The sequence below is a fragment of the Sus scrofa genome, chromosome 9 (assembly GCF_054392235.1).
Source record: "Sus scrofa isolate SSC_HxYL_T2T_F1_AM1 chromosome 9, Sscrofa_HxYL_maternal_Yorkshire_Landrace_v2.0, whole genome shotgun sequence".
NCBI lineage: Eukaryota > Metazoa > Chordata > Mammalia > Artiodactyla > Suidae > Sus > Sus scrofa.
This window is the reverse complement of record NC_139391.1, coordinates 51963592-51978595: the sequence shown is the minus strand read 5'-3', so window position 1 is coordinate 51978595 and position 15004 is coordinate 51963592. Positions and strand designations below refer to the sequence as shown.

Genomic DNA, 15004 nt, shown 5'->3' with positions numbered 1-15004 from the left:
GAACATAATAAAAAGAAAAATGGAAGATTTTTTTCAAAAAGAATGAAACAGTAGTTTTATTTTATTTTACTTTTTTATTTTAATCAATTGTTATTTCCCCAATACATTTTTTTCCTACTGTACAGCATGGTGACCCAGTTACACATACATGCATACACTCTTTTTTTTCACATTACCATGCTCCATCATAAGTGAATAGACATAGTTCCCAGTGCTACACAGCGGGATCTCATTGCTAATCCATTCCAAAGGAAACAGGCTGCATCTGAAATAGTAGTTCTAGAGATGAAAAATATGAAGTAAAACTTTACTGAAATTGCTTAATAGTAGATTAGACATGGAAGAAGAAAAATCACTGATAGAGCAATAGAACCTATTAAAACTAAACCACACAGAAAAAAATGGACAAACTCAATAACATGTAGAACATTACCAAGAAGTCTAACACCTGTGTAATTAGAGTCCCAGAGGAAGAAAGGAAGCAAATATTTGAAGATACAATGGCTAAAACATTTTATTCTTGATAGGTAGAGATAGAGATGATAAAAAAAATACAGAAGGTTGATAACTATTTGCTGGGTGTTGGGCACAAGAGGGTTTGGCAAACCATTCTGTTTATTTTGTATACATTTAAAGTTTTTATATTAAAATTATAACTTAAAATAGATGATAGATCTAAGAGTAAAAGCAAAGACTTTGAAAGTTCTAGAGGAAAAAACAAAATTTTCATGATGTTGGTACAGGTTAAGAGATTTTAGAAGAAGTACAAAGGCACTCACTGTAAAAGACAAAAGATGACAATGGGACTTAAGAAAAAAAATTCTATTTTTTTGGCTACCCCCATGGCATGTGGAAGATCTAGAACCAGAGATCAAACTCATGCCACAGCAGTGGCCAAGACTGCTGCAGTGACAATGCTGGATCCTTAATCTGCTGTGCCATAAGGGAACTCCCCAAACTTCTATTGTTTGCAATAGACTATTAAAGAAATGAAGAGACAAGACACAGATGTTGGGAAGGGGAAGATATTCAATGTCAAAGATATTCAATGTTCTTGAATGCAGAACATAGAAAGAGTTCCCACAACCCACTAATCAAGAAGGTAAGTAACTAGTTAAAATTGAACCAAAAATCTGGAATGACACTTCACAAAAGAAGAAATTCAAATAACCCCAAATTCCGTTAGTAGATGTGAACAATTTAGAACTGACAAACAACAAGGTTCTATTGTATAGCACAGAGAACTATAGCTAATCTCCTGAGATAGTCCCCGATGGAAGATAATAGTAAAAAGAATATCTGTATTATACATATAAGAATATATATGTGTGTATATATATATATATATATGACTGAGTCACTTTGCTGTACTGCAGAAACTGGTACAACATTGTAAGTCAACTATACCTTAATAAAAAAAGAAGGAATTCAAATAGTCAGGAAACATATGAAAAACTGCTTACCATTTTTAGGCATCAGGTAAATACAAACTAAAAAGACACTGACCTAACATTATGTAGCCACTAGAGATGTTAAAATTTAAAAACCTGAAAATCCAAGTTTTACTGAGAATGTAGGGTAAGTGAATGTTTTATACACTGCTGTTGGAAAGGTAAAGAACTATGTCCAATTTCTTGGGGTAGAACGCAATGGAAGATAGTATGAGAAAAAGAATGTGTATGTATGTGTGACTGGGTCACTTTGCTGTACAGCAGACATTGACAGAACATTCTAAATCAACTATACTTTGGTAAAAAGTTAAAAAAAAACTCAACACAAGGAGAATGCCCACCTCTTTGTAAAAAATTTGGTAATTTCTTATGAACCTGCCTATGGCCGAACAATTCTACTCTTAGAAATTTATCCAAGATAAGTGGAAAATACATTCACAAAGAGTTCTGAACACAAATGCCTAAATCTCCTTTATTCATAACAGCCCCAGATGGAAACAACCAACTGTCCATCTATATGTAGGTAAACAATCTGTAGATGTATTCAAGCAATGGGTGACTGCTAATCAATAAAAAAGAAGTGTATTACAGATACACACAACAGAAAAAAAAAATCAAAAGCACTGGGCTGAGAAAAAGACACCAGACACAGGAGCGTAATTTTTGTAGGATTTTATTTACATGAAATTCTAAGACATTAGGCCAAACTAAGCAACACCTAAAGAAAGAATATAAGTTAGTGGTTGCTTGAGTTCAGGGATAGAGGGGAGATTCCACATTTGGACAAGTTCCCACAGGGAAATGGACAAATTCCACAGGGAGTTCCACAACAACAGTCCCTATCTGTTGCGACCTATAATTGAAATATTTCATACAAAGACTTTAGAAGAGTTGTGTGGCTCGGAGTAAGCACCCAAAAACATGTTAGAGGCTGGCATTATTATCACTGTCACTAAGGAAGTCACATAAAAGGTCCAGGTAGAAGTTCTTGGGTGTGGATCAGTAGAGAGGAATAAAAGAGGAGACAGGAATAAGTCTGGATGAGAAAGACTCTGGGTATCATCTCTTGGTGACTTTCAAATCCACACTCTCTGCCTTGTGTACTACCAAGTGCAAAAACGTAGGAACTGGGTTGAGGATTATTTTCTACGTAGAAGGCAATAAAACAGTGAATGACTCTCAAGCTCAACTCTGATGAAAGTTTACATTTTTTAACTGCATGCAGTATTGTTGACTCACAAAGTTACATAGTTTCAGGGGTACAATATGGTGACTCCCTATTTTTATAGTTAACTGCACTTAAGGTTACTATGCAAAAGTGCCTGTATTTCCCTGTGCTGTACAATATAGATCCTTGTTGACTATTCATTTTATAGAGTGTCTCTCTCTTAATTCCCTACACCTAACTTGCCCTTCCCCTCTTCCAATTCCCTATTGCTAACCACTAGTTGGTCTCTGTATCTGTGAGTTTGTAAAAGCTTAATATTTATGTTAAATTATAATTAAGATAGTAGGGCTTACCAAGGGGCTCAGAATAGTGAAAATGAAAGAAAGCATCAACTTGAAATCAGCCAGCTTCAAACAGAAATGAGAGTAGAGAGAGGGAAGGAAGGAAGAGGGAAGGAGGAAGGAGGCAATCACCCAGCCATGCAGAGAAGGGACTGGTTTCCATCACGGGAACTTATTTTTAAGTTGATTTTTAATTGAGAAGGAAAAATAACATTTGCATCAATTAATCTTTCTTCTCAGAGTTTTCTGCATGGCAGCCTTTACTTCCTTATTCCTCAGGCTGTAGATGAGGGGGTTCAGCATGGGGATGACTGTGGTGTAGAACACAGAGGCCACGTTCTCCTGGGCCAGGGAACTGGCTGTGGAGGGTTTCAAGTACATGAATGCTGTTGTTCCATAGAACATCCCAACTGCCATAAGGTGGGAGCTGCAGGTGCTGAAGGCTTTGGACCTTCCCTCTGTGGTGCTGATGTGGAGGATACTGGACAGGATGAAGGCATAGGAAATGAGGACCATTAAGCCAGTGACTACAATGTTGAATCCAGCCAAAAAGAAGACTGTCACCTCAACATCATAGGTGTTAGAGCAGGAAAGCTTCATGAGGGGGAGGATGTCACAGAAGTAATGACTGATGAGGGGCTCACAATAGGGCACTTTCAACATCATGCCAGTCTCTATGGTTGAGCCAATGAGCCCCATGGCATAGACGGTGACCACCAGCAGGGAGCAGACTTGATGAGACATGATGGTGTTGTAAAACAGAGGTCTGCAGATGGCGACATAGCGGTCATAGGCCATCACTGTCAGCATGTAACACTCAGCAATGACAAACACAAGGAAGAAGTAGAGCTGGCACATGCACCCTGTGTAGGAGATGGTGTTCTTCTCTGACACAAAGTTCACCAGCATCTTTGGAGCAGTGACAGAAGAGTAGCAGAGATCCACGAGTGACAGATTGCTGAGGAAGTAATACATGGGGGTGTGAAGCTGAGCACTCAGCCAAATCAGTGTGATCATGCCCAGGTTCCCTAGCATGGTGATGGAGTAGATCCCAAGAAAGAGGAGGAAGAGGGGGAGCTGGAGCTCTGGCCGACTGGTTAAACCTCCAAGAATGAACTCTGTGACTGTAGAGTGATTTTCTGTAGCCATTCTCCTCTGGCTGGGGGCCCTGTGGGGATGGGAGAGAGGATCTCTGTGAAAGGCTGCATGTTGCACTCCTAGGTGAAGATAGTTTTGAGCTTTTGGAGCCAGCTGAGTGTAGGTGAATCTAGTTTTGAGCTGCTGGAGCCAGCTGAGAGATCCTGGGCTCCTTCCTCATCCTGATGCATGCTTTGGAGGAAGACCAGATTCCTGGTCTTTCAAGGGTCTTGGAAGTAGTATATTTCGTATCTTATGTTTGGAGATGTATTTTGCTTCATAAATGAAATTTCCTTGTCAGTTATGCACGTCTTAAATATTTACTGAATGAGATCCTATGAATATCTATCTGAAATTGATGCAGTGTCAAGGTGATATGATAGAGCTTTATCACTGACCTAAAAGTCAATTTCTATATCTGAAAGATGAAGAAATTAATAATACCTACCTAGAAGTGATTGTAAAAAATAGTAATGCATATTTAGTCATATTATAAAAAGAACTCAGTTCCTATAAAAATTTGAGTTGCCATTAGTTATCTCGAATTTGTTCTTAGCTTTTTATTGGACTTCAGTTCCTAAGAGAGTGGTTCTCAACATTCCTTGTATATTAGAATCACCTGGAGCATTTAAAAACTATTGATGGTTGTGTTCCACCCACACAGAGGTTAATGAGAGAATTAATCAGAGGCTCTGCTTAATCCAACTGTGGTGAAGCCTGGGCCCTGGCTCATAGTATGGTCCAGAGTAAGTGCTTGATAGTTACTTTTACTATTGTTGTTGTTTTTATTTTTAGATTATAATATCAAACCATGGCCCCATTATCTTCCTAATGACAAAGTATTAAAGTCATAGCCATGGCCCCAAGAAACACGGATCATCATTGCTGGGTGTGATACCTATTGCTGTCCCTCCCCTGACATGTATTTCTTAAGCTGAAAACATTGACTATGCACTATTTGAATTGCTTTCCTACATAATTATAACTTTTGTATACTGCTCTTAAAAGGTCAGTGTCACTAACACCTCCCCAAAATACTGGATATGAGAAGAATTGTGTCTAGAGTAGAATTATTCTTTACACATTGAGAAAACTGAAGTGGCAAACACTAGCTGACTAGCCAAATACCTAATATTTATCAACTGCTTCCTTCTGATCTTGCGTCTCTTCCCTTGGTCCACACGTGTAGCCTTATAAATTTGCACACTTATAGCTCTACGCAATGGTGTGGTTGAACATGCTTGACACTTGAGGTCTTAGTTTCTGCATAGCATATAAAAAAGAGGAAGACTATATTATTTTCCTAATCTCTAGGAAACTGAAGCTCTGAAAGATAAATGGGTTATCCAAATCATAAAACTACCAAGACACAGAACTGGGTCTACACTCTAGGACTTGGGACCACCAGTCTGTTTGGTTTTTGCCAAACTATGTTGCTTTGCTGAGGGATACTATCTTTTGTGTAGCAGTTTATTACTATGTAGCACACTTGACTGACTGAATTCTTGGACCTAGATTTTATTGCCAGTTTCAGATGCATTAAAAAAGTTTATCGGAGTTCCCGTCGTGGCGCAGTGGTTAACGAATCCGACTAGGAACCATGAGGTTGCGGGTTCGGTCCCTGCCCTTGCTCAGTGGGTTAACGATCCGGCGTTGCCATGAGCTGTGGTGTAGGTTGCAGACGCGGCTCGGATCCTGCGTTGCTGTGGTTCTGGCGTAGGCTGGCAGCTACAGCTCCGATTAGACCCTAGCCTGGGAACCTCCATATGCCGTGGGAGCAGCCCAAGAAATGGCAAAAAGACAAAAAAAAAAAAAAAGTTTATCAAGGCAGTATATGTTCATTGTAGAAAATCAGACATACAAATAAGTAAAAGTAAAATACCATTTTTCTCCTCTTTGGAGGCAAGGAACAGTATTCACTATCCTTTCACATTTTTTTCAATGCATAATATATTTACATGAGTGTAACCATATATGTATTTAAAAAAAGTTTTGTAATCTTTTTATTTATTGTATTTATTTTGTCTTTTTAGGGCCACACCAGAGGCATATGGAGTTTGCCAGGGAAGGGGGTGAATCGGAGCTGTAGCTGCCGGCAGTGCAGGATCCGAGCCTCATTTGCGACCTCCACCACAGCTCACGGCAATGCTGGATCCTTAACCCACCGAGTGAAGTCAGGGATTGAACCCCCAAACCTCATGGTTACTAGTCATGTTCGTTAACCACTGCGCCACAACAGGAACTCCTGTAATCTGCTTTTTTAAATGCAGCACTTTAAAATACACTGTCTCAGAGTTCCCGTCACGGCGCAGTGGTTAACGAATTCAACTAGGAACCATGAGGTTAAAGGTTCGATCCCTGGCCTTGTTCAGTGGGGTAAGGATCTGGCATTGCCGTGAGCCGTGGTGTAGGTTGCAGACGTGGCTTGGATCCTGTGTTGCTGCAGCTCTGGCGTAGGCTGACGGCTACAGCTCCAATTAGACCCCTGGCCTGGGAACCTCTATACGCTGCCGGAGCAGCCCTAGAAAAGGCAAAAAGAGGAGTTCCCGTCATGGTGCAGTGGTTAACAAATCCAACTAGGAACCATGAGGTTGTGGGTTCGGTCCCTGCCCTTGCTCAGTGGGTTAATGATCCGGTGTTGCCGTGAGCTGTGGTGTAGGTTGCAGACGCGACTCGGATCCCGCGTTGCTATGGCTCTGGTGTAGGCCGGCTACAGCTCCAATTTGACCACTAGCCTGGGAACCTCCATATGCCGTGAGAGTGGCCCAAAGAAATAGCAAAAAAAAGACAAAAAAAAAAAAAAAAAAGAAAAGAAAAGGCAAAAAGACAAAAAAAAAAAAAAAGAAAAGAAAGAAATACACTGTCTCATTTGATGCCTCTAGTAATAGAAACTCTAGCACTAACTCTATTTCCCTTTCTGGGGGTAATAAGTCTCAAAATCCTTATGTTGCGGTGTGAAGACAAGAAAATCTGCGCTGCACTGTAACTCTACATGTTAAATTATTGGTGGTTAAATTGTTAACTTCATAATAACTACTGTTATATGAAGCTAGGATTTTTTGAATATTATTTCCATTTATTACAACGGAAAAAAAAAACATTCTTCTAGGTCACAAGACTAGGTTAAAAATATCTTACATACCCCCTTGTACTCAGTTTCTACCTCTTAAAACAAAAAGAAACACAAAAAATCCACCTTGAATACACCATTACCAGAAATCAAAGTGTTTTAAAGAGCAGTATAGTGTGAATACCATTCACTTAGGCAGTGCACATGTGAAAATCCTAGACAGAACTGATTTAATAATTTACTCCCATCAACATCTAGTCATATAAAATGGGAAAGCATGACCCATGTATCTGATATATTTGATATCAGTTACTACAATTATTAACTCTTGTTCCATGAGACCATCAGACACTCAGGATGGCTATCAATATGAACACAGCATACAAAGGAAGAACACTTAAAGGTGAAGGCAAATATTTGGTTGAAAACAGCCTACATTAGAAACAGTCATCGTGGAAGGAACAGTTCTCATACAATACCTTAAAATCTGTAATGAAACACCTGTTCTGAGAAAAACTGGAACAAAGTATCAAAATTTTAGCGGTAACTTTGGTGTCAAGAGTCAGGAAATAAGTATCAGGCAATGAGAGGACCATAGACATTTACATCTAGGGCTCGATTCACTCAAAGGGCCCCATACTGTCATAAAAAATGCCTCACTGAGATTGGGAGACTTGGGGGCCTGTTTATGTATATGAGCAGAACTCCTCCTGGGATGCAGTCACTTTAGAGACTGGAGTTCTGAAAAAAGAAGCAATTAACCTGTGCTGTGGATTATGCTTTTGTCTCCCAGGTGTATTAATTTTCCTTTTATCGGGAGAATCAACTAGCAGGTTGGGAAACTTAGACTCTAATGCTCCATTCAATTTTTTTGACCAGTAACCTCATCACCACCATCATCATCACCATAACCATCACCACAACCACCTTCATCTTTACCATCAACTACATCATCAGTCATTAGCATTAGGGTTGTCATTCAACATTAGTTATTGACCACCGGGCATAATCAACTACCCTTAAAATGTTTATTTAAAAAGGTTTTAAAACCAGACTTGAATATTTTAATAAAATCAAGAGTATAATTTCAGTAAAGGAATGTTAATTTAAAAGGAATGCTAAATTTGTCACCTTGCTGCTGCACCTGCAGATTGACAAGGCATTGAGGGGCCGAAGACAGATATGTATGTATGTATGTATGTGTGTGTGTGTGTGTGTATGTGTGTGTGTGTGTGTGTGTGTGTTTGTGTGTGTGTGTGTGTGTCTCCATATCCATATTTATATCTATTTAACACTGGGAAAAGTTCTTTGAATTATACTTTTCATTATTTGTTCTGCCCCTTGCTTTGGTTTTCTTTTTTCTTTGTGCTCCTGCTTAACATAGATGAGATCTTTGACTTGTATCTACATGTTACTTCCCGTACATTTCTTCATTTCCTTTTTTTATCTTCTGTTTCTCCTAATATATTATCTTTTGTGTTTATTAGCTTTTTTTTACTTTTTAGTTTATTTTCATAAATTATTTTTCTTTTATTTATAGTAATTTCCTGAGTTGTTGAGTTTTAGTAATTATTGAGTTTTTCCAATTCTGAGTTTTGTTGCTCCTTCATTCCTTGTAGCATTTGAGTTTTTCCAATTCTGAGTGTTGTTGCTCCTTCATTCCTTGTAGCATTTTCAAAATGTATTTTAGCTGATTTTGATAGAATGTAATAATATTCATTCAGTTGTGGACATGTGCTATGGTCTGAATTGTGTTCTGTCCATAAGCAATGAAAACTGGACAAAATAGATACAATTATTGTTTTTAGACATTGGACAGCAGTGATGCTAGACTATGGTCTTAGGCAGAAGAGGAACAAATCAGGTAAGCCCTCTATTCACCCTGAATCTTTATCTGGAGTCACTTTCCAGATCACGGCCCAAGGGAGATATCTGTAAACAAAGCACAGCAATTTTTTTGGGTCTTTTTTAGGGCTGCACTGGAGGTATATGGAAGTTCCCAGGCTAGCAGTCCAATTAGAGCTGTTGCCACCAGCCTATGCCATAGCCACAGCAGCACCAGATCCGAGCTGCATCTGTGAACTATGCTTCAGCTTGTGGCAATGCTAGATCCTTAACCCACTGAGTGAGGCCAGGGTTTGAACCCGTGTCCTCGTGGATACTAGTCAGGTTCATTACTGCTGAGTCATGAACGGAACTTTTTTAACTCACCTTTGAAACTCCAATTATGCATATATTGGCACTGTCCTGAAGATTCTGGATGTTATGTTGTTTTTTTTTCCTACCTGTATTGTAGTATGATAATTTCTACTTATCTATTTTGCTTTCAACAATTCTTTTTTTGGCTCTGCCGACAATGCTATTAAGTCAACCTAATGAATTCTTTATTTCCAGTATTGTATTTTTCAGTTTTGAATTTTTTGAGAATTTCCTTTATTTTTATTGTATTTATAAATCTGTTGGATTTTTTCATCATTTATCAAACTTGCATTTCTTTTATCTACATTTGAATAAATGATTATAATAGTTAAATAAATGATTATAATGTAAATTCTTTGCTAATTGCAACATTCAGGTCATATGTTGATCTGCTTTTATTGAATATATATATATATACATATGTATATATATATATGTTTTATGCTTTTTTTTTTTTTGTCTTTTGTCTTCTTGGGGCCACACCCTTGGCATATGGAAGTTCCCAGGCTAAGGGCCTAATTGGAGCTGTAGCTGCTGGCCTACATTACAGCCATAGAAACACAGCATCCAAGCAGCACCTGCAACCTACACCACAGCTCACAGCAACACTGAATCCTTAATCCACTGAGCGAGGCCAGGGATTGAACCTGCAATCTCATGGTTCCTAGTCGGATTCACTTCTGCTGTGCCACGACAAACTCCTGAATGTTTTTTTTTCTTGATTATGAGTTATACTTTCCTGGCTTTTTTTTTGTATTTATAGTAATTTTTAATTTTATGATGCTGGAAATTGTGCATATAATGTAGAGATAGTGGATTATGTTATTCTTCTCTACAGAGTGTTGGATTTTGTTCTGGGATGCAGTAAATGAACTGCATAAAAATGAGAAGCCTAGGGAGTTCCCGTCGTGGTGCAGTGGTTAACGAATCCGACTAGGAACCACGAGGTTGCGGGTTCAGTCCCTGCCCTTGCTCAGTGGGTTAACGATCCGGCGTTGCCGTGAGCTGTGGTGTAGGTTGCAGACGCGGCTCGGATCCCGCGTTGCTGTGGCTCTGGCGTAGGCCAGCGGCTACAGCTCTGATTAGACCCCTAGCTTGGGAACCTCCATATGCCGCAGAAGCGGCCCAAAGAAATAGCAAAAAGACAAAAAAAAAAAAAAAAAAAAAAAAAGAGAGAGAGAGAGAGAGAGAGAAGCCTAACTGCTTACTTTTTAGTTACTTGTTCCTTGTGTGTCAGCCAAGCTGAAGGTCATATGGGAATGCGAACTAGTAAAGACTGAAAACCTGGGAGTTCCTGCCGTGGCACAGTGGTTGATGAATCCGACTAAGAACCATGAGGTTGCAGGTTCGATCCCTGGCCTTGCTCAGTGGGTTAAGGATCTGGCATTGCCGTGAGCTGTGGTGTAGGTCGCAGACGTGGCTTGGATCCCGCGTTGCTGTGGCTCTGGCGTAGGCTGGCAGCTACAGCTCCGATTCGACCCCCAGCCTGGGAACCTCCATATGCTGTGGGAGCGGCCCAAGAAATGGCAAAAAGACAAAAAAAAAAAAAAAAAAAAAAACACTGAAAACCTGGAGACAAACTAGGTCTATGACCTTGGAAAAATGGCTTTACTCTCTTGGATCTTTGTCTTTGTTCATAAGATGAGGATAAATAGTAGTTCTGTGGATATGCAAGTTGCTGGCAGTGGAATCATTAGGGAAGATTAAAAAATATGGCCATGAGAGGGGAAGGGTCAAGATAGCGGAGGAGTAAGATGTGGCGCTCACCTTCTCCCACAAACACATCTATATGTAGAATGATTTTCACAGAACATCTACTGAAAACTGGCAGAAGAACTTAAACCTCCAAAAAGGGCAAGAAATCCTCGACATAACTGGGTAGAAAAAAAGAAATAAGAGAGAAACAGAGAGAGAAAAAAGGAATCAGGACCAGACTAGCATTCACGAGAGGGAACTGTGAAAGAGAAAAGGAATCCATACCCTGGGAAGCCACCTAACCCATGGGGAGATCAGCTGAGATGGAAGGACCTCAAAGTTGCTGAGAAAAGCACAGTAGCTGGACTGAGGGGGGAAAAGCAGAGCGAGAGCTGAAGAGATCATCTGTTCCACCACCCTGGACACCACAGCCCGAGTCACTTGGGGGGGGACTGGGCTCTGAGACTCAGGCTCCAGAGGTCAGTTCGGGGAGAGGACTAGGATTGGCTGAAGGGCTAAGAAGCTGTGTGCCATGGGCTAGGCAGTGGAAGGCCACAGCAGAGGGAACACGGGAGGAGGTCTAGGCCCACAGGAGAAGCAAGACACCATTGTTAGGAAAGGTAGACTGCCAAAGAAATCTCCCTGTGCATGCATAGGCTCTCAGAGGGCAGGGTGCCTCTGGCACAGGCTATGGGTGGCGAGTAGCCATTTGCTCAAACTATGGGAGACCAGGCCCTTCTTTTTCTGGCTATGGGTGGCCAGGCATCTCTTGCGTGGGCTAAGGGCAGCAGGGGGCTAAGCGCAACATGGTGCCTCTTGCATGATCTACAGGTGGCAGGACAAACCACAGCAGTCATCTTGGAAACCAGAGGGAGGTGTATCTTGCCACCACTAAGGGGCCTATGAACAGGCTCCACCTGCAGCCCAGTCACCTCAGAGTTCAGCAAAAAAGAGGGCATGGCAACTGAGTACCACATGTTGATGCTTTCACCTCCCTGGGAACACAGCTGCCTTGCTGTTGCCACAGCCAAACACACAGGGCAGGGCCCACATGCTTGATCACTGTTCCTTCCAAGGACCCTATAATTAGAAGCAGTCTGTGCAGCACCTCCTGCATGGGCTAAGAAGAATGGGTGCTTCTTGTGTGGTCGACAGGTTGTGGGGGCAAACCACTGCAGTTATCTCTGACTCCAGAAGTAGGAGTGGCCACCCCCACTAGGGGTCTGTGAACAGACACCACTTGAGGCCCCAATCACCTCAGAGGGCACCACAGAAGAGGGCACTGTGACCGAACACCACCTGTTGTTCTCACTCCCCTGGGAACCACACACCTTGCCTCTCTCACTGCAAAATGCTCTGGGCAACTCCTCAATCTGACTAAGGCTCATTAACACTTCCTAGGGCCCTGCAACTAGGAGTAGCTTGAGCCACCTTCCTCCGAGTCCTTGCTACTGTCAAGTGCCCAGTTACCAGACACTGACTACTAGCCCTACCCATTGCCTCCCTCTCCCTAGAAATACACTCAGCACCCTGGGGATAAAAGCCTGCTTGCACCAAAGAAAGAGACAGCAAAATTCCAAACTCCCACACCAAAAATAAATAGTAATCCCCCACAAAATACAGAGGGCTGCTCTTGCATAGAAATAGCCCTTCAAGACTACAGTTTGGTTTCTCCAAACTCACAGAAAAAGAAAACATAAGCAATATGATGAAGCTCAGGAACTATAGCCAGTTTAAAAGAAGAGGAGAATTTACCTGAAGTAGCAAACAATGAAACAGACCTCTGCAATCTGATAGACACTGAGTTCAAAAGGCAGATAGTGAAAATACTGAAGCACTTCAGGGTGAATATGAAGGAATTAAGAGCAGATAGAAACAGTAATGCAGATTCCTTTAGAAAGGAACTAAAAAATACAAGGAGGAACATAGAAAAATTAGAAAATTCATCTGCAGAGACACAACCTGAGCTAAAGGCACTAGCAGAATGAATAATGCAGAAGAATGAATTAGTGACTTGGAAGATAGAATAATGGAAATCACCCAATCAGGACAGCAGACAGAACCAAATGAAAAAACATGAAAGGAATATAAAAGATCTATGGGATCATACAAAGTGGGCCAATCTATGCATAATAGGCATTACAGAAGGAGAAGAAAAATAAAAGGGCATTGAAAATATATTTGAAGAAATTATGTCTGAAAACTTTCTGAATCTGAAGAAAACAGATATCAAGATAGAGGAAGTACAGAGGGCCCCGAACAAGTTGAACCCAAACAGGCCCACACCAAGACATATTATAACAAAAATGGCAAAAGCTAAAGAGAGGATTCTAAAGGTAGCATGAGAAACACAAAGCATTAATTATAAGGGAACCCCCATAAGGCTATCAGCTGATTTCTCTACAGAAACACTACAGGCCAGAAAAGAGTGGCAATATATATTCAAGTTATAAAAGCGAAAATTTTCAGCCTAGAATACTCTACCCAGAAAGAATATCATTTAAAATAGAAGGAGAAATAAAGAATTTCTCCAACAAACAAAAGTTACAAGAGTACTGCAATACTAAACCCATTCTAAAAGACACGCTGAAAGGGCCTATCTAAATAAAAAAGAAGTACGAAGAAATGGGATGGAGGAAATCACAATGGGAGAGCAATCACTGAAATAAGCTAATATACAGATCAAGAGAAAAAAACCTATTGTAAAAGTGACAGTAAACACAAGGAACAGCAAAAGGACAAACATGAAGAGGTTAAAAAGGACTTCAAAATCATAGAATGTGGGAAAGGAAAGTAAGAAAATCTAGATTCTTTTTTTTTTAAATAATGTGTTTGATCCTATATGACTATCAGGCTAAATCCAGCAAATATAGGAAGGGGTTAACATACTTAAAAAACAGGGCAACCGCAAATCAAAACTAAAAACATTACATTCATAAAAACTAAAAAGAAAGGGATGCAAGCATAAAATAAAATATCATCCAACCAAAACCAGAAAGGAACAAAAGAGCAATATAGAATCAATTGGAAAACAAGGTTTAAAATGGCAATAAATACATATTTAACAATGATTAATTAAATGTCAATGGACTGAATGCTCTAATCAAAAGACACAGAGTGGCAGATTGGATGAAAAAGCAAGAACCTACAATAAGCTGTCTACAAGAGACTCACCTTAGGGCAAAGGACACGTACAGACTGAAAGTGAGGGGATGGGAAAAGATATTTCACGCCAGTGAACAAGACAGGAAAGCAGGAGTTGCAATACTCCTATCAGACAAAAACAGACTAAAATGAAGGCCATTAAGAAAGACAAATAAGGACACTATTTAATGGTAAAAGGATCAATTCAAGAAGAGGTTATTACAATAGTCAATATATATGCCCCTAATATAGCAGCACCCAAATATATACAACAGATACTAGCAGACAAAAAAGAGACATAGATGAGAAAACAATAATAGTAGGAGACTTTAACACCCCACTCACATGAATGGACAGATTCTCTAGACAGAAAATCAATAAGGCAACAGAGATCCTAAATGACGCAATAGAAAAGTTAGACCTCATTGACATTTTAAGGATATTACATCCCCAAAAATCAGAATGTACATTCTTCTTAAGTGCACATAGAATATTCTCAAGGATTGGCCACACACTGGGGCACAAAACTAACCTCAACAAATTTAAGTGTGTAGAAATTATTTCAAGTATCTCCTCTAACAGTAATGAGTTGAAACTAGAAATAAACCACAGGAAAAGAAATGAGAAAACACTAACTACATGGAGACTAAACAAAACGCTATTTGGAGTTCCCGTTGTGGCTCAGTGGTTAATGAATCCGACTAGGAACCATGAGGTTGCAGGTTCAGTCCCTGCCCTTGCTCAGTGGATTAAGGATCCGGCATTGCCATGAGCTGTGGTGTAGGTTGCAGATGCAGCT

General features: G+C 40.1%; 1 protein-coding gene across 1 annotated transcript; it reads right to left on the bottom strand.

Moving 5' to 3' along the window:
- Positions 1-2108: 2108 nt before the first annotated feature.
- On the bottom strand, positions 2109-4224 carry LOC106504915 (olfactory receptor 8A1-like). Its single transcript, XM_013979524.3, has one exon. The coding sequence runs from the start codon at positions 4107-4109 to the stop codon at positions 3180-3182; it is 930 nt and encodes a 309-aa protein (XP_013834978.1). The 5' UTR covers positions 4110-4224; the 3' UTR covers positions 2109-3179.
- Between the last annotated feature and the right edge of the window lie 10780 nt (positions 4225-15004).

Bases quoted from the DNA above. Each gene is read 5' to 3' on its own strand.
- LOC106504915 (XM_013979524.3), bottom strand. From the start codon at position 4,109: ATGGCTACAGAAAATCACTCTACAGTCACAGAGTTCATTCTTGGAGGT.